This window comes from Colletotrichum costaricense (genome assembly GCF_030867565.1).
Source record: "Colletotrichum costaricense strain IMI 309622 chromosome Unknown Scaffold_2.1, whole genome shotgun sequence".
Taxonomy (NCBI): Eukaryota; Fungi; Ascomycota; class Sordariomycetes; order Glomerellales; family Glomerellaceae; genus Colletotrichum; species Colletotrichum costaricense.
The window spans coordinates 675370-696000 of record NW_026848231.1 but is presented as its reverse complement, the minus strand read 5'-3'; the positions used below and the strand labels follow the sequence as shown (position 1 = coordinate 696000).

Sequence of the window (20631 nt, the reverse complement as noted above, 5' to 3'; positions counted from 1 at the left end):
AGAAAAGCCCCCTGTAAAAGGATCCCGCGCTAGGGGTCCCCTCTTGTACTGCCCTGAACATATTCAGATCATATGTTGAGCATGTTCTCGTCATGATTGAATAAGAGAATAAGAGTCCAACAACGCCAACCTTCATAAAATCTGCTGAAATGGTGGCGGAAAAAAAATCAAGGTAAAAAGATCAAGTGTGCGAACTGTTGACCGAGAATTTGTTTGTGCGTAAGCGGAGCGCTTGGTATGGAGGCGGCTGCTTGTGTTTGTTGTCTAAACGTGGCATGCCCTGTTTTGTCCCTGCTATCTTGCGTCTCTCACTTTGTCGAGTCGTCCGAGCTTTGTGACAAGTATCCCCAAAGTCTGGGCAAACTCACATGTAAAGAACGAGTTGGCTTCTGACATTTGGCGCTTAACTTTGCGCAGGACTAAGATTCTAGGATTTTCCAAATCATGTTTCGGGCTTTTTCTGAAACTAATCAAGCCGTCTGCTAGCATGACAGCTACGTACTTGAGTAATTGAGACTCAACCACCAACCAGTAGACACTGATCGGATCTCAATCCAACTCATCAACTGCTTGACTAGGCCTAGATTGGACGAACCAACGAATCGGAGCGGCAAATGAGAATGGCCGTTCAAAGGTGACAATAATTGAGGAGTTGACGACACTGCGGGCTAAAGCTTCCTCAGGTTTCCTTATCAATTGCAGATGAATTACTGACATTCCCTAGCGCACGATATCAGTAGGTTCTAAGCAGTTAGAACAGGTAGATTGAGGGTTTAATACGAGTTTTCCTATGTATGTTTTAAGCTAGTCTCCCGTGCGCATGACTTGATGTCTTGTCAAACAAGCCTGTTCTAACAAGCTATGCCGGCACTTCAACTGCACGCATTGAGAACGCATATATACCACCACAAATGACTCCATGAACCGTGCCTACTTCCATGGAGCTTTAGGCTTCTTTGGGTGGATGGAAATTCAGAAGCGGTTCAAGGGCGCAATCCAGATTGAAACAAGCGAAAACTATGAATCAGGAATGCAATTTAGGCAGATCGCAACGCAGCATGTGGACTATTGTTAGGGCGAATGGCCGAGTTTGTCATCATCGTCATCTCAGCAGGTGTGTTAAATTCACTACGCCTGGAGGAATTCACTGTTCTGGAGAGAGAGAACCACTTAGCAATAAATTGAACGCTAAGTACGCCCAAAGACAAGGCACCTCATACTAGCTTACCTACCTAAGTGTAAACAACACCGAAGTAACCGACAATCGACTCCTCCTCAAACCACATTACCTAAGGTACTCCACAGCAGGACACCCGACTACAAGATACAAAATCACAAAGACCAAGAAAGCAGACATAGCCAATTAAGATGTGTTTCGGATTCTCTGGCGGCGGTGGATCCCGTGGCAACTCTAGGCGGGCGACTCGACGACACCGGGAGCCACGATAGACATTCAAACCTGGTTTTAGGGGAGGAACTGCTCCGAAGATACAAAGCATTAGAAATTCATGGCTAGCAAGAGCATGGATAATGAATGAGGCGAGGAGGTTGAGGAATGGATAGTATAGTACCGATGAGCTCTGACCTTCAACAAAGCGTCACTGCTGGGCCTAATTCCGTTCTCATTCAACAAGGGCTCTCAATATTTTGCCAGGGTCATGTCATAGACCCATTGGGCACCGCAGTAAATCATCTCAGTTCACCATAACCGACTCCTCAAATCCACGAAATAACATTTGATGTCTCTCTTACGTGGACGCCTCATAATCGGCCGTAACTTTGGACACCAGTGATCATCGATTGGCAAGCTCGATGCCGTGCTCCTCCCGTGGTGCCTTCTTCCCGAACCGACGGCCTTGGCCATCATAGTTGATGGAGTCCACAGATACCTCCGTTGTTTTCATAATCCCACCTAAAATTTCCTGATCACTGTCATTGTCTCTCTTGTCGCGGTCCATATTTCTTGAGGAGCAAATAGCAGACATGCCGCGATTCTGAAACTTGCTGAGGTTATCCGATCGAATGTATGCGCCAGAGGGGTATTCTGAAGGTCGGCTACTCAGAGCGTTTCGGAAGAGCACTCGAAGAACGGGAATAGAGGCTGCAATGATGGTCGCGTTGGGTTCTGCCATCGCCCAGACCCAAAAGATGCAGACCTTCCAAAAGTCTTGAACAATGGTCATCAGTGAACGTGAGGAGAACTTATGGGGCCAGTTACTCACAATCAGGGCCAAGGAAGTCCATGATCGCGATACTCTGGACAGCTTTCATTATACCCATCACACCCGCTCTGGCCAGGCAGCTTCGGGTTAGCTGAAACTCTCCAGAAAAGGAGAAAGAAGGTGGAAAGTGGCGCCATGCTTACAAGATCCCCATGCTCATGGCCATTCCAACGCCGATTTTTTCGTGCTTCTTCATTTGTAGGCTCAAAACGATCTTCCAAGGTAATAACGCGAGAACAAAATCTGAGACGGCGGAGTACACTATCAATAGTAAGAAAGCCGGAGTGCATAGAATAACTTCGCGGGAAAGAGGACATACATCCTCCAAATATTCCCAAGGTGATTGCGTCTTGTGCTGACCAGCATGAGCCTGGAAGGTGAGGAGTTGTATCTCCAGGTCTTCTAGGACAAACAGCTCTCCAGGTGAGAATGATGTGGACGATGAACTGGATGTTCATGGTAATGACCAAGAACCAGATAATGTATCTCTGCCACCCAGAGGCAATTCGAAGCAACGTAACGGCAAACGAAGTTTTGGTCAGAGCCAAGGAGATCTTGTGGCAGTTGTCGGCGCAATACAACATCGTGCTCATGGCCGGCGTGACGCCGTAGGTTCTCGCGAACCCCAGCCTCATCATCTCGCTCAAGAAGGACTGCGAGGCGATCAGAAAGACCCATCCGGCGATCAAAAGCCAGTCGTCCAGCCACATCATCCACCTGACTCTGAAGCCTTTGCAGTAGATCCGGAGGGCTAGAAAGACTGTCGAGATTGCTACCATGGGCCATATTGAGCCATTGATCAGCGCTGCTGGATCACCTGGATTGACTGGGGTAGGCAGACTCTCAAACCGTGGGGTAATTTCCAATGGGATCATCGAGAAGGGTTGTTGACATTGACGGTTTGAACTGAAGTTTGAAATCACCGTTTATTTCTGCAGCCGCAGACTTAAGAGAACCTAGGTTGTGGAATTCAGCAGAAAGTAGAAGAAAAGCCTACAGACAAGTGCTGCTTCATGACAAAGTCCACACGGAGACACCAACCGTGTTCAGAAAATCGGTGGTTTGAATGGGTCAGCGAACCGATTGGAACTTGTGAACTCCCGGTCTGGTGGCGTCTTGAGAATACCCAGGGTGAGATAACCCCCGAGAACTTTTGATATTAAGGACGAAATTTCCTGTTGCTGTAACAGAACGAAATCTTCCCAAGGTTTCCCAATGTGCATAACGGCTTGTTGGTCCTTCGGTATACCCATGCTTGCCTCCAATGTATGAGGTCAAGTCTGTCAGTCGAGCAGGGGACCCATCCGGCAGTAAATCCCTGATGGAACCCGGAGATCAATCTTAGCATGATTTCGAAGCCATGCTCTGTGAAAGAGCCTGTGACTTGCTGACTGAAAGCGGAGTTACAGATATTCCCTGGTATGGAAATACGTGCCCCGTTGGCGCGCCAATGTTTGTTGGACGCATGCAAGCGTAAGAAATCTGCAACCAACGTGCAGAGACAAGGATTCGAAATTTGCAAGGAGGATTTCACATTTGGATTCTACCGCTTCAGATGACAAACGAACTTTCAAAGCTCGTTCAGTACGAAGGGATGTTGAATCACTCTACTTATTGTTAGGATAGAGAAGTCCGGAGTACTTTGCGTATTGAGGAACTTATTTAATCTCAAGTGGGTTGTCTTGTTCTTCGCTAACCGTGTACCAAGTGTCTTAAACTGTTGGTTGCAATAATACTCTATTGCCAAGGCCACTTCGGGAGCCTTCCGGACCTCGCCACCTGTTGGAACCATCTGCAGGTTGGTGGCACAGCGTATCGGTTCTGCATTATTACATTACGCGCGATGCAGCTAAATATCCGCAATTTGGAACCGCAATCTGTGACGGCGTTATTTGCTCAATTCAGCATGTTATCGTTGCTTTTTGCCAGGGGCCCCTTTACTTTGCCACCATCGCTTGCCATAATAGTCTCTTTCTCAATTGCTCGGTTGCGACTCCATCTCGGATTCGCTTTCAGAGTGTACCTTTCTTTGTATCCTATCTCTCACCTCGAGCGACGCGGGCTTTGCTTAAGATGAAGCTGCACGCATTTTCTTCCAGAGCTGAGTCGTTCGTTGATATGTGATCTCCCACGAGGCCTGACGTTGAAGTCTGAAGAAGACCTCTTGTGTCCACCGCGACGCAGCCAACGTTCGGAACCATGGCTCTTCTTTCCATCTTTTCCGCCGCGCTTCTGCTTCTCGATTCTTCGACTGCTCAAATCATTGCAGGCTTCCAACCAAGCATCCGTCAAGTTCCGGACGTAAGTGGTTACTCAGGTGTAAGTGCGCTCCTTTCCCTGCAATTTGGCCTCCTGGAGGGTTCAACCCAAAAGATGCTGACACTGTTTCAACGCAGTGCGATGCTCTTATTGCAGCTGGACTAGTTAATCGGGTGTTCTTTCCGCCTGATTCGGAGTATAACTCCAGCATCGCATCATACTGGTCCGGAACCGTCCAGCAGCTTCACCCATGGTGCGTCGTCAAGCCCGAGACAACAGAGGAAGTCTCGTCCGCCCTTTCAGCTCTCGTGAAGACGAGCTCAGCTGGCAACTGGGATATTGCTGTTCGGGCTGGCGGTCACTCTCACTACCCTTCCAATAATGTGGCTCAAGGCGTGACAATTGACCTCAGCCGCATGAATGCAACAATCTACAAAAACTGCAGTGTATGTGTTTCCATCGTGTGACAACGTAATGGATCGTTTCTAACTGTTGAAAAGGGCACGGCATCGATCCAACCAGGTGCCAGGTGGGGATCGGTCTACAAGGAGATTGAGAAATACGGCCAATCAGTGACCGGAGGACGCGAGGGTAATGTTGGCGTCGGAGGTCTGACTCTCGGCGGCGGCGCCTCGTTCCATACCGGTACCAGAGGCTTTGCCTGCGACGATGTCAAAAACTACGAGGTGGTCTTGGCCAACGGGTCAATCGCGAACGCCAACGCGGGAGAGAACCCAGATCTGTTCAAGGCTCTGAAGGGTGGCAGCAGCAATTTTGGTATCGTGACTCGTTTCGACATGCAGACGTTCCCGGCGGCGCACGGAGGTCTCTATGGGGGCTTGTTGTTCATGAGTTATGACCAGAAGCAGGCTGTGATGGAGCAGTTTGTGAGGCTCATTGACATCAACGAGGATCATCCAGAAGACACCGAGGTCGTCACCTTTACGTATTCTGGGGAGGGGCCGCCCATGATTGCGATTAATGCCATCAACACGGCTGGCATCGCCAACTCAACCTCATTCGCTCCTCTTGCAAGTATTCCTGCCATTATCGATGACAGAAAGCGGAAAACGTACGGCACCCTCATCACGGACTATGCCACGGCTGGAGGCAAGAGGTATGAGACTAATCCACACTTATGATTCATCTCGTGTTTCCCTGCTGACATTACCCAGGAACGTATGGTTCTCTCTTTGTTTCCACAACGACATTGACATGATGACAAAGATGTCAGAGCTATATGATGAGCTACTTATACAACTTCAGGCCCTAATCCCCTCGCCTGATCTCGGTCTTTCTGTCGTCAGTCAGCCCCTACCCAGGCACTTTGCGACAAAGGGCAGCGGCAACAACGTCCTGGGTCTCGATACATCTTTGACACATAACTCGATTGTTTGGCTCGTACAAGCCCAGACTCGCACTGGAGAACAAGAGGCGCTGGCTCATGCCAAGCTGGCCGCTATGACCGCGAAGCTCGAGGCTTACGCCGAAGCCAATGGGAAGGCGACGGCATGGCGGTACCTCAACTACGTGAACCCTGCCCAAGATCCAATCAGCACGTATGGTGAGGATAATGTCAGGTTTCTGAAGGAGGTTGCTGCCAAGTACGATCCAACCGGGGTTTTCCAGACTAGGATCCCAGGAGGTTTTAAGATTTCTAAGGTGGTGCTATGAAACCCCGCTCGAAGTCTGGAGGCTGTATGTGCCAATAGACGCAAACCACTGCTCAATTAGTAATAGCTGAGGTTGATCAAGATGAAGTAATGTTTATCAGTGACTACCACGGGATTTCCGTGAGTAAGGCAGAAAAAGCATGCGTGCTCATTGCATGTGTCATAAGACCAATGCACCTGATAGAGGATTACATGTGCATTGATAGTGAAAGACAAGAAGACTAATGCGTTCCGTCAGTCCATGTTACATGAGTCTCAAATGTTGCCTTCACTGCTTGTGTTATCTCAAAAGACCGCCCCTGATACTGAATCAGCAACTATGAAAGATGGCGATAATATTGCTAACATTATTCACATTCTGGACTCTGAGCTCCCAGCTTTAGTCACCTATGCTACCGCCCAATGATTCACTACATGTTGAGGTCATGCTCCTATAAAAGTACGATCGGAACGCGCTGCCGAGGAATATAGAAACTTGAACAAAAGTTCAACGCCCTCCGAGAAGGCCACACTGCATAATGCAATCACAACAGCTCTCCTAAGCTACCAGAAGTCTATGCTCATCTGCCTTCAAAGCTTGACTCAGAACTTACACCGCACAACTCATCCTGCAGACGAAATGTGCTTCGTTTCGCTCGGACACCGCAAGAAAGAGCCCAAGAGGCGGTATAAGCCTAATCAATCACGTCTTGGAAAAATTGGAAACTTTTGAAAGGCAGAAGGGCAAGTTCGCCGTATAGGTGCCAGTTTCAAATCGGCATTGGAGGCTATCGCTTATCATCAAGATAGTCTATAATATAATTTCACGTTCTGCAATATCTGCAAACAGCTCAGGATGGGTATGCACGACAGGTTTTGGGCGTAATGCTTGTATTACAATACTTTTGAACAGTTTTTCAGTATGATACGACCTAGATATTTGAATCGAAGCATATTCGCAGCCTTTATCTATTTTCTGCGCCATCCAAAAAATGTTGAGAACATGCGCTCTTTCTGTCCAGGAGTGAACTCATTGGTACTAAAGACTCAGTCAGCAATAAAGCACCAAAGGCTGGACACAAAAAGCAAACTTACCAAGAGTCATCAGCGTAGCCCATGAAGTTGTGAACGGGATCTAGACCCGGTAGATCCGGGCACGTATCTGAGTTAGTAGGGCACCCGTACACCTCAGTTCTCTGTGCTGGCGTATCCGCAACAAAGTCGCCCGCCGTGTCAGAACATCCACCAGCAAAGGTATGGTTCAGACCAAACCAGTGGCCAGCCTCGTGAACAGCAAGGTGGCCGAGGTTCCAGTTTTCAAAGCCGCCCTGCTCGACAGTGAAGCCTGGCATCGTCATAGCGCTGAGCTGACACGAGTCCTTGGCGAAGGTCAAGCTGTCCGTACCCTCTGCGGGAAGAACGGTAGGGAACTGGCAGTACCCCGTAGCGCCGGGAGAGTAGCTGCTGAAGAAGTAGAGATTGAGGGCGTCGTAGCCGCCCTTGCGGGAGGCCTTGAGGTAGGCGTTGTACTCGGCTTCGTGGTAGACCCAGCCGGCGGAGCCGCCCTCATTGATGAGAAACGCCGAACCAGTGAGATTGTCGACAACGCGCTCGGTGGAGTTGAACACGAGGTTGATGCTGTACTTTGCGAAGCTGTCGTGCAGAATTTTCCACTGCGCGTCGACGATGGCGTCGGTGATGAGGTCTGCCTGGGCTTCGGTGCTGGCGATGTGGAAGTTCACGTCGACGGTGAAGTTGCCGGGATAGGTCTGACGGCGGGCTGTTGCCGACTTGCCAGTGAGGTGGACGGCGGCAGCATCCCGGGCCTGAATGGCGCCATCGTCCGAGACCTGACAGCCCCGGCGGAACGATACGGGGGCCTGCTCGACGCGAGGAACGGCGCTGGCAAGGCCCAACGAGGCAAGTCCAAGAACAAGTCCCTTCATCGTAACGGAATTAGCAATTAGTCTTGTCGGTGATATTGTCTGCGATGTCGAGAACAACTCAATGTCTCATAAGCACGACATGATACGGCGCTTCCGGCTTTTAACTTCAAAATTCCGCCTGTTGATTTTCTTGACTGGGCACGGCAATTTAGGAAATCAACTTGTACCCACTTTCCTCGTATTGCTCTCATGCCCACTTAGCTCTGAATGCAATTGGCTAATTAGGTCGGTTCATGCATCTATTTACAGTGCCAATGCTGGGATCCCTGTCCTCAACGGCTGGCTACCCCATCATCTGCCACACTTCCGGCAAATCAGTTGTTGATCCGTACAACTAGAAGACCACCTTCCACAATAAGCATAACTGATCCTTGATAGAAGCGGCATTACGAGTTGATACCGAATCGAGACTGAGTAGGTCGGTCTCGGATCTTGACACAGAGTACGCGACGATTGCGATGCTCAAAGAATCAGATGTCAACCTAATTGTTCATTGAACAACTCAGTCGAGCTTACTCAATCATCAAACCTGCAATGACGTTTTCTCTCCATGCCCAAAGTCCTGCATAGGTAGCTCCCGGACCGACTAATGCCTGACCCATCAAAGTGGCCGCCGCAGCCCCAATCGCGGCCTTTGTCGTCACGTATCCTAACCTACGGAGTTCAAAGACAGTGTACAGGCACCAGACCGCAACCGCACCGAAACAGAGGAGCATGTCGTACTTCCAGAATCCACCGATGTTGAGCCCCAGGCCCATGGACGCAATGCTCGGCAGGTCGAAAAAGGTCTCAAAGAGGGACACGGAGGGGTTGAAGCCAGCGTACACGAGAGCGCAGACATGTGTGATAGCGGTGGCGGCGAACGTAAGTGTGTATCCGGTCTGAAGCGCGCTCTGGTCCTTCTTTTCAAAGATTTCCCAGTCCAGTGACTTGATAGGCGAGGCGACCGAAAGAATGCCGGAGAAGAGCCAGGTCAGAATCGAGACGTAGACAGGAGAGGGCTGCCAAAAGGCGATAGCGTTTTGCTGGGCCACGGAGTCACCATACTGGATGAACATGAGGGCGGTAGGAATGATGTATCCGAGACAGAGAGCTGGAACCAGCGCCTTCGCCACAGTTGATGGGATTGGTCGGCCTGTGGGACGAGTGTAGACTTCGCTACTGGTCGTATGCAGACTGATGAGGAAGTAGAGCGGTGCAATATTGCCGATACCAACTAGCTGGTATACTGTGAAGAGAGATGGCCAAGACACGAGAGAGAGCTGGTTGCCATTGCGATAACCTTCGATCGTCCAGATGTAAATGACGGGCGCGAGATTGATCAAGAAGTAGAGGCATTGAAGCTTCGTGTTCGGGTCAGGGCCCGAGGTCGCCTCGGAGAAGGCCCAGGAGAGGAGTGAGAGAACAGAATCGATCGCGGTATTACCGGTGTACTCCGTCTTCAAAGGCTTGCCCACAAAGCTGGCACCACTCGCCGCCTCGGGAGCGATGACGAGAACTTGCTGCGCGAGGAACAAGAGGCCTGCAAGAACAGCTCCCACCACAAGCTTAGGTAGCAAAGAGGAGTCGAGTCTCTGGCTCGGAAGCTCGTCAAGGTACGGTAGCGCACGTGGCCTCTTCGGGACGTCCAAGAAGTCGAGCTTGTGACCCGGCTCGAAGTTTGTGCTCCAGGGCCCTTCCTTCTCATCGATAGACAGGCTTGGGACGAGGTAGCGACCGGCGAACTCCAAGAAAGGGCTTTCCATGGCGGCGAAACGCTGTTCCTTGTGCGAATTGTGAACAAGGGGCCAGACGCGTGGTTCTCGCTTCTTCTGGGTCTCTAGGAAGACATTGTGGATTTGCTCCGTCGTGACGCCTGATGGGTTTTGCTTGAGGGCTTCTGTAAGGTTGTTTACCAGCACTGCGGCCGTTTCGATGGCGCTGTTGCCTCCTTGTCCGGCAATTGGTTCCAACTGAGACAGGTCAGATCTTCGATACTATGCTCACTGAGGTCTGTATGGCCTCTTTAGCAGTAGAGGTTCTCTTACCTTGTGTGCGGCGTCGCCAATGGTCATGATGCGGTTGAAGTGCCACTTCTTGAAGACGTACTCCGGCAGTGGGGTCAAAACTGAAGAGATCTTGGCAGCGTACAGATCTCTGAAGGTGAAGTTCTCATTGATTTTGTCCTCTTGGTGCTCCTTGACCAACTTGGCCTCGTCTTCCTTGGTGTAGTGGGGGAGATCGGGGCCGTAGTGAGTGTAGCCCATGTTGACGAAAAGGAACCAGTAGACCCTGTTGGAAGGGCCGGCAATTACGAGGTATGAGAAGTGCTTGTTGAAGTTGGTTTGCACCGTGCCGTTCTCCCAGTTCTTGATGATGGAAATGCCAAAGATGCACTTGTAAACCGTCGGCAGGCATTCTACCCTTCTGTCAGTCGACAATAGAGAGTAGAAAACGATTAGCTGTCTTACCCTTCTTTTCGGAAGCAGGTATATACCCGGGCTCCAGGCTATCCGCGAGCCGCCACATCTCGCTTCTGACTTTGCTGTGGATGCCATCGGCGCCGATCAAGATGTCGCCCGAGTAGGACTGGCCGTCGCTTGTCTCGACTCTCACCTTGGACGGCTCGATGGAGACTTGCATAACCTTCTTACTGACAAGGATCCTGTCCTTGTTCTTCAGATTCTTCCACAACACTTCCAGAATCATTTGACGATCCACGAAGACAACTTCGTAGCCGTGTCTGTATTCTGATATGAGAAAGCTTCTTGAGACTCCTTAAACATGCTTTTACTCACCGCTGCTTGATCTGCTGGCCTACGCCACAGTACTCACTCGTCGGGTTGCCCTTGGAGTCGCGAAGAGACATCTTGTAAAGAGGCTCATCGATGAGTTTCCTGATCTCATCGTAGAGTCCAATCTGGTCGAGAACACGAGAACCATTGGGCAAAATGCCGATACTTGCGCCCACCTGGGGGGCCATCTCTCGATACCCCTCGAGAATGAGATAGTTGATCCCCACGCGCTCGAGCAGGTTCGCCAGCGTCAAGCCAGCTATCCCGCCGCCGGCGATCAGAACCGTAAAGTCCTTGGAAGGCATGACGACTAGAAAATGGTGTCAGTTTTTTCTAACTTCAAATTCGACCAGTGAATTGTGTTGAATCAAGTTATTCGCTGAGTAGAGTGTAAAGCCTTTCTTCCAAATTGGTGAAATCGGCGGGCTCCCGGCAGCTCGTTATATACAATGAATTTTTAACAGCTACATTGCGGACGTCATCAAAGCGCATTCAACCCGGATTGGCAATAACGACTCTTGACGTATTTTTCAACGACTTTGACGACGATAGTGGAGTTGAGAAGTCGAGGGAATTCTTGATTACAGCCTCAATGATCCAGGGCAGGCAGCTCGGAACCGAGGTGAAGCTTAAATACCATCGGACAAAACCCATCCAGATCGGCCCCACGTGGGAATGGAATAGTGGAATGGCACCCTTTCTAGTAACGGGAAAGTTATTTACTCACAATTTGTTTCTGATGTCGCGCCCCAATCGGGTTGTTGGAATTGAGGAAGTTTTGGGGGTACAGATTTGAACTTATCACCAGCAACGCAACTCAAGCGTCTTCACCATCTCGCAAGTCAGCTAGCGCTGACAACGTCGGGCGTGCTTGGGGCCTTATGTAGCCGACTTCTGAGAGAAATGCAAGCAAAACCCACCTTGTGAGCGATCCCTCAAGTGTCACAAGTGGGTGTTACCAATGTCCCAATGACAGAAAAAACGAAGTCCGATAAGGCTCCTCATCTCCACCAGGATTCTCGGATCGGGACTTTGGCAAGCAGGATTTCCACCGCGGCGGCCGCCGACCTTGTTCCGAAAATGGATCGAACGGCAAATGAATTACACCAACGGACCAGTGAGCCTCAAACGAGTGGGTACTCTAACGGTCTTGACCTCCATTTTCTGCTTACGTCGTACGCATTGGCAAGGGTTGCTTGATTCTAGAGTCGCTCTAGACGCACCAAGACCCTGGAATATTGTCCGGCCATTCGAGGGAAGAAGGAGTAGGGACCCAAGCTGTCAGCGATGGTAACATTATGTTCGTACCATTGCAGAGCGGTGGCCGCGTGTGATGGCTGCTGATACGTCCGCCGCAGCGGGTATCCCTTGCACCCTGGGCACGAAGAACTGCCCATCACCAGTGGCCGGGCCGCCCCCCGGTAGGTAATTGCGGGCCGGGTCGTATGTTGACGGATTCTCGGGGAAGCCCCGCAATAGTTGAGGTTGCTACAGAACCACTGCCAGTAGCCTGTACCGGCCGTATGTCACACGTGTTAAGCTACCTGCAAATGCTCTCATTTGATGATAAGGCGTCTTGATACTAGCTATGGAAGAATGGATTTGCTCCTAGTACCACAAGAAAGCATGATTATTTACAGGAACTCATTCTAGTCCTCAGAACTTGAGGCGATATGACAAGACTGTTCGTGGCTCTTTAGCGGATAGAACTTGACTCAGAGATGTATTTGTCAGTTACTTCGAAAATCGAAATAGATATCCAGCCGCAGATCTGCGGGTGTATCCGTATGAGCATATCCAGTCTCGGACAGTCGGGGTGCGGCGAGACTTGGCACTACTACACATACCTGCAAAGGCAAACTGAAATAGTAGAGCCTTTTTTATAGAGTGGAGTGACTAATCAAATAATAGTCTAGATATGCTCCTGCGTACAGGTGCCGGCACTTCTACTCCCAAGACTCCGGTGGGTTTCCCCGCGTTCATATCGATAGTCTAGCTTCTCCCGCATACATGTAAACTTAGAACTACGTATTCAACGACCCACTGTGCGCTTGTACAATGCCACGCCAGAGAGATTCGAAATAAGGCAATGAGGAGAAGAGGTCGGACAATCTGAATGCTAAACCTCGTTATCGTGAGTCGAGAATTCTAGCATGCCTTGATCATTCGGTGCGGGTGGTCATTGAGACTGTATAGAGTGTCAGAAATTTTCAGCCAAAAGCAATGTGTCAAACGCCTGAGTCTTCAATAATGAGCCATTAGCGTTCTTTCTTTGTGGAAAAGTCGTAGCCATGGTCAGACTCTTGCGGCAGTGCGGAGATAGAGCCTCATTGCAGCCAGCGATGTGCATCCCCGCAACTTTTTGTGTTAGTTCCACATTTGCGCACCTCGCAAGGACCCCGATCAACCATTGTACGTGGAATAATTCCTTCGTCATTTCAGATCACATTCATTTGCTTGCAGCTTGGACATGCCGCGGCTGTGTTGTTTGTTCACAAATCGCTAGTCTAACCTATCTGACTGAGAGGAGAAGCTGCCTTCATCGGTCTGGTCATGCTCGCACCTGGCCCTCAACTCTGCTATCGCATTTCCTTAATCATCAAACTGATCTTAGCCGTTGATAGCCGCGCTCATGGCTATCTCTGAAGCAGTTGCAAAGATTACCAGCATGTAAGAATCCGCATAGTGCTCCTTTCTGGATAGTCATACTAACACTGGAAGCAGGGGGCACGTATATGGCTTGATGATAAATGTTGACCCATCTCACAAAGACGTAGCAACGAAGATTCACTTTGATGAAAATGTGTCCAAGATGGCACTTGATATTTGACTCATTTACATATCTTACACAAGACTGTATACATCTTTAAAAGTATGGACAACAAGAATCTTCACGCAGCGGTAGGCGCATACGCAAAGAACTCCTTAACAGCGACACCGGCAAACTGCCCACCGCTTCCAGAGGCGGTCAAAACAGCCCTCAAAGCCTTGGTCGAAACAGTCGTGAAGCTGACCTCCTTGGGCGTATCCGAGACATCTGTCGGGAACGACGTGGCAGAGACAGCCTTCCATGAGGTGCCATCCTGGTACTCGACCGTCCACGACTTGGGCGGCGCGACACCAACGTTGGCACCGGCATCTTGATCAGCAAACAGCGCCAGCGCGACGCCGTTGAGCTCGACGGTGCTGTTCCAGGTCAAGGTAAGGGTACTCGTCTCGGGGGACTGCTCGGCGTTGTACGAGGACCAGTAGTCGGGCGGCAGGGGCGCCTCCTCGACGCGGCCGTCGTTGATGGACTTTATCCAGTACTGGATGGGGGTCTCGCCCGCCGACGAAGCGACGGCCTTGGGCGCGATGTTGCGCGTCGGCTCGGCGGCGGCGGCGGCGCGCTTGGTCTGGACCATCTTGTTAATGGCCGGCGGGGAGGCCGAGTCATCCCAGGTGATCTTGTCGATGGCGACGGAGCGGCGGAAGTGCGTGCCGCCCTCGGCGTCGCGGGTGTGGTAGGCCAGACCCCATTCGCCGTTGGAGAGCTGGTAGGCGCCCGGGTGGGAGGTGGTGGAGGAGACGATGTCGACGAAGACGCCGCGGAAGGTCCAGGGGCCGAGGGGGGACTCGGCGGTGCCGTAGGCGAGGCAGGCGTGGTAGCTCGTGGGCGTGCAGGGGGAGTCCGCGCCGGCGTTATTAGCGGCGTAGAGCATGTAGTAGGTGCTGTTGCGCTTCATGAGCCAGGGGGCCTCGAAGAAGCCGGTGAGGGAGTCGACGTCGACGACGGAGCCCTTGATTGTCACCATGTCGGTGTCCAGCTCGTAGCCCTTGAGGTAGCCGAAGGTGCCGAAGTAGATGTAGACCTTGCCATTGTCGACGAGGACGGTCGGGTCAATGTTCTGGATGTTGTTGCCGGGGGAGGGGACCGTCTGAGAGATGATGGGACCGCTCGGGTGGGCGTCCTTGAAGGGGCCGAGAGGGCTGTCAGAGACGGCGACGCCGATGGCGAAGGGGTCCGACGCGGAGGTTGACTTTTGTGTGACGGGGCTGTACAAGTAGAACTTGCCATCCGGGCCCTGAACAATCTGACTGGCGTAGGCGGTGCCCTGGGCGGCCCAGGAAAAGATTGAGTTGGGCTGGGCAACGTCGCGGTGGAGGGTCCAGTCGGCGCCGGCCGGATCCGGATTCTTGGCCTCAAAGATTTGCCATTCGTTCATGACAAAGCCGTTCTCGTTGGGGCCGGCCTCGTCGCGGCCGGAGAGGATGTAGAGGGTGTCATTGACGACGAGCGGCGCCGGGTCGGCGGAGTAGACGGAGCCATCGGCGAGGATCGGGTTGCCGGTGGACTTGAAGGTGGTGGAGGTGGACTGCCGGCGGACCGGGATGAGGCCCGCGCTCAGGGGCTGGACCAGCAGCGAAGTCGCGAGACTCGCCCACACGAGGTTGTTGAACATGGTTGAGATGGGGCACACGAATGGGTAACGAATGGAAGGGAAGTAAGCAGCGAGAGACAAAAGAATGGAAGAATCACACAGTGATTCGAAGAGTTGACTGACAGTTCGAGTGAAACTAGAGGGAGTTCCCAGGATCGGGTAGGTCTGCTTATACTTAAGAAAAGTTATTAAGACATAGTTTGAGAGTCTCTGTCATGAATAACCTTAGTTGAGCGCATCCACTCTTTCTGCTTCCCCTGGAATTTCGTGAGTGACACGAATAAATTGGCTTTGCGCCAGATCGTCCGCTAAAACCCCCAAGCGACCTCGTACTTTTGCTGCCCCCCTTAACATGGCACAACCGGGGTGTCCATGAGAACGACCGAGTCAATTCATTATTCTCCTTCTCGAAGAACTTTAACAGAGTCAATTAGGTAACCGTCGCCTCGCTCTCGCATCCTTTACGTACTGGGTTAATTACCTGCTCTATTATCCCACTTGATTTCATCATTTCAGTCTGTATCCCACCCGGCTCAACTTCTTTAAAGAGTCTTGGAATTCAATCTCTGATAATCTACGTTGGTGCCGCGCAGCCGGCGTGAACCATGCGTGGATTTTGATTCCCCCGTTGGAGGGATGGAGCCTCAGTGGCATCAAATGTCACTCTCTATTTGCGGCCCAATCAAGATGAGACCAGGCGACTTTGAGGGTTGCATTCAACGGTCGATGGGCTGTTGGTAACTTGGTACCCCGCGTTAAACCCAGCTAGTTTCTTGCGCTAAAAGGAGGGATACGGGCTTGGTTCGATGCTTAATCACGTCTAGCATCCTTTGACCTTCCAAGTTGAGGTTATCCAGAGAGGAAAAGGTGTGTGACTTCAAGGTAAGCGCACATCACAATTCCTAAATACTTAGAGTCGCTGGGAAGAGTCGGATCAGCCGCCCGATCCTGTGTCGCACTCGGGCGTTTGTCCCGGAGGAGTTATCCACAGATCATGAGCCAAAAGCGACGTGTGAGAGTCTGTCCCATCTGATTTTGTCAAGACAAAGAGGTTTTTGGTGAAGCTCCGTTCCGCATCTGTACAGGTGTGATCGGGCACGATGCCGGACACGAGGTGGCATCGCCATCTACCTACAGTATGCACCTTGGGTTGCAGTTGAATCGTTCGCCTCAATGAACCCCTCAGTTCACGGCAGGCGAAAGCATCATCAATAACGTAACCGAGTTGCCTTAAGCCATCATGTTGGACACATTATATAAGAGCAAGTTCGAATGAACTTGCAAGTTGGTCTTCAGATCTGTAGTCGATAGGTCTCACTCAACCGCCCAAGTTGCCACTTCTGCCACGATGGTCTCCTTTCTCGGCACACTCGTGTCTGCCGGCCTCTTCGTCACGGGTGTCCTCTCCCAAGACAACCTAGGCCTCAGCAGCGGATACATCACCCTCGCAACAAAGAACTTCAACCTCCAACTCGTCAAGAACGCCCAAGTCCTAGCCTCCCTCAAACCCGCCGGCGACACCTTTGACTTCCTCCCGCTGGACTACCTCTCCCTCCGCGCCCGCAACGGCCAGTACCACTGGGGCGACATCACCTACCGCTACCGTCAATCCGGCACAACAGCCTGGACAAACGGCGACTCCGCCGCGGCCCGCCAGCCCGTTACCACCATCGCCCCGGCCACCGGCATCCTTGCCTCCTCCCGTCTCGGCCCTACCCTCCCCTCCGGCAGCCCGCTCAACATCACCCGAGAATGGCTCGACGTCTCTGGCGACCTCGGCCTGCGCTTCACGCTCCAGAACTCGGGCTCTTCGGCCATCGAGATTGGTAGCCTTGGCTTCCCGGCCGAGTTCAACAGCATCTTCACGAACCGCTACGCCGCCGACATGCAGCGGGTCTGCTCCCTCTCGGATCCCTACGTCGGCATGCACGCCGGCCAGATCCGCGTGGCGCCCACCCGCGGCACCGGCGCCGCTCTCGTTGTCACCCCGCTGGGCGACACGCCACTTGAGGCCTACCGCAACCTCGCCGAGCGCAGCTACGAGGGAACCTACTACGGCAGCCAGACGTTTGAAGGCTTCTACGAGTGGCAGGTCCTCACAAAGGCCTGGGCCGAGAATGAGTGGCGTTCTCAAACACCATGGAACGTTCCCTCGTCCAGGACCCTTCAACCAGGCCAGTCACTCCAGTTTGGAGTCCGCTTCTCCGTCGCAAAGGGCGGCGTCCGGGAGCTTGATGCCACCGTCCGCGGTACAGGTACGCCCACCGCCGTCGGCGTGCCGGGCTACATCATCCCACGTGGCGAGCCAGCGCAGCTCTTCCTCCAATACGCCCAATCCACGGTCCAATCCATCGCCTCGGAACCAGCCGGCGCCTTAACGGTCACCCTTGTCTCGGCGGGAAGATACACAGTCACCCCCTCAACGACAGCCTGGGGCCGCGTCCGCCTCACCGTGACCTACGCCGACGGCAAGCTCCAAACAATCCACTACTACGTGACCAAACCATCCACCGAGGCCGTCGCCAGCCTTGGCAAGTTTCTCACCACGGCGCAATACTTCACCGACACATCAGACCCCTTTGGCCGCGCGCCGTCGGTGATGACATACGACTACGAGACCAAATCCATCGTAACACAAGACTCCCGCGCATGGGTCGCCGGCCTCAGCGACGAAGCCGGCGCAGGCTCGTACCTCTCCGCCTTCATGAAGCAAGCCGTCCAACCAAACGCGGACGAGGTGACCAAGCTCGAAGCCTTCGTCGACCGCGTCCTCTGGAAGACGATCCAAACCGCCGACTTCGCCGTCCGCAAAGCAATCTTCTTCTACGAGCCCGCCGCCGTGCCGGGGTACGCCTACTCCACCTCCATCGACTGGACCTCCTGGACGTCCTGGAACAAGGCCGCCGCCTACTCCATTGACCGCGCTTATAACTACGTCCACGTCGCGGGCGCTTACTGGTCGCTCTACCGCGTCGGACGGGCTTATCCGGCGCTTCTTAAGACGCACGCGTGGGACTGGTATCTGAACCAGGCATATGAGACGGTTATGCGGGCGATGAAGGGGGATGTCGGGTATAACCGCGTCGGGCTTATGGGGGAGACTGTGTTTGGCGAGATCCTGGCCGATTTGGGACGCGAGGGGCAGACGACTAAAGCGAGTGCTTTGTCTGCTGCTATGAAGTCGCGGGCGGCGCAGTGGGATACGGAGGAGGTGCCGTTTGGGAGTGAGATGGCGTGGGATTCGACTGGGCAGGAGGGTGTTTACTACTGGGCAAAGTGAGTTTCTGGTCCTTTGAATCTTTCCACGGCGAGACCTTCTGAGGCGTTGAGGCCGGAGACGGAACGAAGTTTGCTTGGAGACATTGACTTACAGGTATCAAAGGTACTTTGGCTACACCAACACGGCGACAAAGTCCGTCAACAGCGTCCTCGGCTTCATGCCAACCGTCCCTCACTGGGGCTGGAACGGCAACGCTCGCCGCTACTGGGACAACATGTAAGTCGTTATTCATCCCCAAATTCTTCAACTCCATCCCTTCCATTCACCACGAGCCTCTCTCTCAACAATGGACTTCGACATCTGACAACCAACCCACCAGCTACGGAGGCAAACTCCGTCGCATCGAACGTCAAATCCACCACTACGGCTCCGGTCTGAACGCCCTCGTCCTCCTCTCCGCCTTCCGCTCCAGCCCGACAGACACCTACCTCCTCCGCACAGGCTACGGCGGCACCACAGGCCCCCTCTCCAACATCAACCAAGACGGCTTCGCCGCTGCCTCGTTCCACAGCTGGCCCGACACGCTGAAATGGGACGGCATCAGCGGCGATTACGGTCCCAACTTTTTAGGTCTTGCGTTGGGATCGGGCACGTACGTGGTGCAGGATTCCGAGCTCGGCGTGTTGGCGTTTGGAGGTGTTGTCACGGCTGGCGGAAGTGGTTCAGGGGCGGTGAGCGTTACGACCAAGGACGCGGTTAGGAGGAAGGTGTTTATCGGGCCTTTGGGTGTGCTTGTGAGTGTTGATGCTGGGATTATCCAGGACTTCACGTTTACGGCTTCTTCGAAGAGTATTTCTGTCACGTTGGCGCAGTTGGATGGTGTCCCGAAGGCTGCGAGCGCGGTCGTTTGGTTGGAGAGTACGACTGGGAGTGGCGCGTTCAGGGTTACGACATCGGGGATCGCGCAGGCGAGGGGCGGGTGGTCTGTTCCTCTCTCGGGGAGCAGCGTAGCGGTTCAGATTGGGCCTGCGTAGGCTTGTCTATAAGGTTGTCGTGTTTGGGAATGAGACGTGTTTGATTTGTTTATATTTTCTCTTCTTTCTAGGACGCCAGTGAGAGCTGACGACTTTCGACAATAGTCCCATCTCGTTCTAACCATCTATAAAGTCTTCTAAACCAAGCTCGGTGCCTCTATTCCGACACAATTCGACTCATCCCCCTCCCTCCCATCATAATCCCTCTCGCATCTCACGTACCACCACAACCCTCACAACCCCTTCTCCAAAACCTCAAACCACAAATCATCCCTCAACGCAACACCCCCAACCATCTCCTTGTACGGAAACTCCCTCCTCTCCCCAGTCTTCACATACCCCCTCCTCTCATACCACGCAATCAGTTCCCCCCTCATCCAAAGCACACACATCTCCATCCTCGCCACTCCCCATTCCCGCTTCGCATGCCCCTCCGCAAACTCCAACACCCGCCTCCCCACCCCGCCAGCCTGCCGCTCAGGCGAGACGGCGAAAAGGCCGAAATACGCTACTCGGGGATCCTGTTTACTGCGTACGACTTCGCAGCATGCTAGCGGGGTGGGCGGCTTCTCGGTGACGGCGTCGTCGGCGGAGTTATCGGTGACGATGAGAACCGCGCCCTCGGGCTCGGTGATCTTGGCGAGCAGGCCGCGCTCGTCGATGCGTTGGTCTGCGACTAGATCCGCTTCCGTCGTCCAGCCTTTGCGGGAGAATTCGCCGCGGTAGGCGGAGCGGATTAAGGGGAGGAGGGTGGGGACGTCGGAGGGTGTGGCGGGGCGGAAGGAGAGGGGTGTTTGGGGGGTTGAGACTGTCATTGCTGGAGGTGGATATGACGGGCGGTATTGGTGTATAAGATTGTCGTTGTTCTTATGTTGCGATGGCTGGTTGTTAGAATTGGGGAGTTGTGGTGGGTGGTGATGCGTGATTTACCCCTGAGTAGAGTCCGTATCGTGAGATGCTCGGATGTCTTGGGGATGAGGTCTGAGAGTTGATTTGTCTTGATCTTACAGGGAGATTGAAAAATTGAATGGGTTCCAATATGATGAGTCAAATCTGTCAAAAAATGTCATCTAAGATCGTGAACATCACAGAATCTAAATACA

General features: G+C 52.7%; 7 protein-coding genes across 7 annotated transcripts; 2 read left to right on the top strand and 5 right to left on the bottom strand.

Annotated features, from left to right (window-relative positions):
- Nucleotides 1-1793: 1793 nt before the first annotated feature.
- Nucleotides 1794-3097, bottom strand: CCOS01_01833 (uncharacterized protein; the record flags this gene model as incomplete). The annotated part of the gene is made up of 4 exons (XM_060450026.1): nt 1794-2167; nt 2223-2290; nt 2366-2483; nt 2542-3097. 4 exons carry the CDS (start codon nt 3095-3097, stop codon nt 1794-1796), a joined length of 1116 nt encoding a protein of 371 aa, XP_060318676.1.
- Nucleotides 3098-4421: 1324 nt separating this feature from the next.
- On the top strand, nt 4422-6155 carry CCOS01_01832 (FAD binding domain-containing protein; the record flags this gene model as incomplete). The annotated part of the gene is made up of 4 exons (XM_060450025.1): nt 4422-4523; nt 4619-4927; nt 4982-5598; nt 5657-6155. The coding sequence occupies 4 exons, from the start codon at nt 4422-4424 to the stop codon at nt 6153-6155; spliced, it is 1527 nt and encodes a 508-aa protein (XP_060318675.1).
- Nucleotides 6156-7102: 947 nt separating this feature from the next.
- On the bottom strand, nt 7103-8079 carry CCOS01_01831 (metalloprotease; the record flags this gene model as incomplete). Its single annotated transcript, XM_060450024.1, has 2 exons — nt 7103-7172; nt 7229-8079. 2 exons carry the CDS (start codon nt 8077-8079, stop codon nt 7103-7105), a joined length of 921 nt encoding a protein of 306 aa, XP_060318674.1.
- Nucleotides 8080-8591: 512 nt separating this feature from the next.
- On the bottom strand, nt 8592-11158 carry CCOS01_01830 (FAD binding domain-containing protein; the record flags this gene model as incomplete). Its single annotated transcript, XM_060450023.1, has 4 exons — nt 8592-10031; nt 10107-10477; nt 10530-10801; nt 10857-11158. 4 exons carry the CDS (start codon nt 11156-11158, stop codon nt 8592-8594), a joined length of 2385 nt encoding a protein of 794 aa, XP_060318673.1.
- Nucleotides 11159-13744: 2586 nt separating this feature from the next.
- Nucleotides 13745-15295, bottom strand: CCOS01_01829 (glycosyl hydrolase family 43 protein; the record flags this gene model as incomplete). The annotated part of the gene is made up of 1 exon (XM_060450022.1): nt 13745-15295. One exon carries the CDS (start codon nt 15293-15295, stop codon nt 13745-13747), a length of 1551 nt encoding a protein of 516 aa, XP_060318672.1.
- A 1327-nt stretch (nt 15296-16622) lies between these two features.
- CCOS01_01828 (uncharacterized protein) lies at nt 16623-19528 on the top strand (the record flags this gene model as incomplete). The annotated part of the gene is made up of 3 exons (XM_060450021.1): nt 16623-18550; nt 18648-18770; nt 18874-19528. The coding sequence occupies 3 exons, from the start codon at nt 16623-16625 to the stop codon at nt 19526-19528; spliced, it is 2706 nt and encodes a 901-aa protein (XP_060318671.1).
- Nucleotides 19529-19761: 233 nt separating this feature from the next.
- CCOS01_01827 (acetyltransferase) lies at nt 19762-20343 on the bottom strand (the record flags this gene model as incomplete). The annotated part of the gene is made up of 1 exon (XM_060450020.1): nt 19762-20343. One exon carries the CDS (start codon nt 20341-20343, stop codon nt 19762-19764), a length of 582 nt encoding a protein of 193 aa, XP_060318670.1.
- Between the last annotated feature and the right edge of the window lie 288 nt (nt 20344-20631).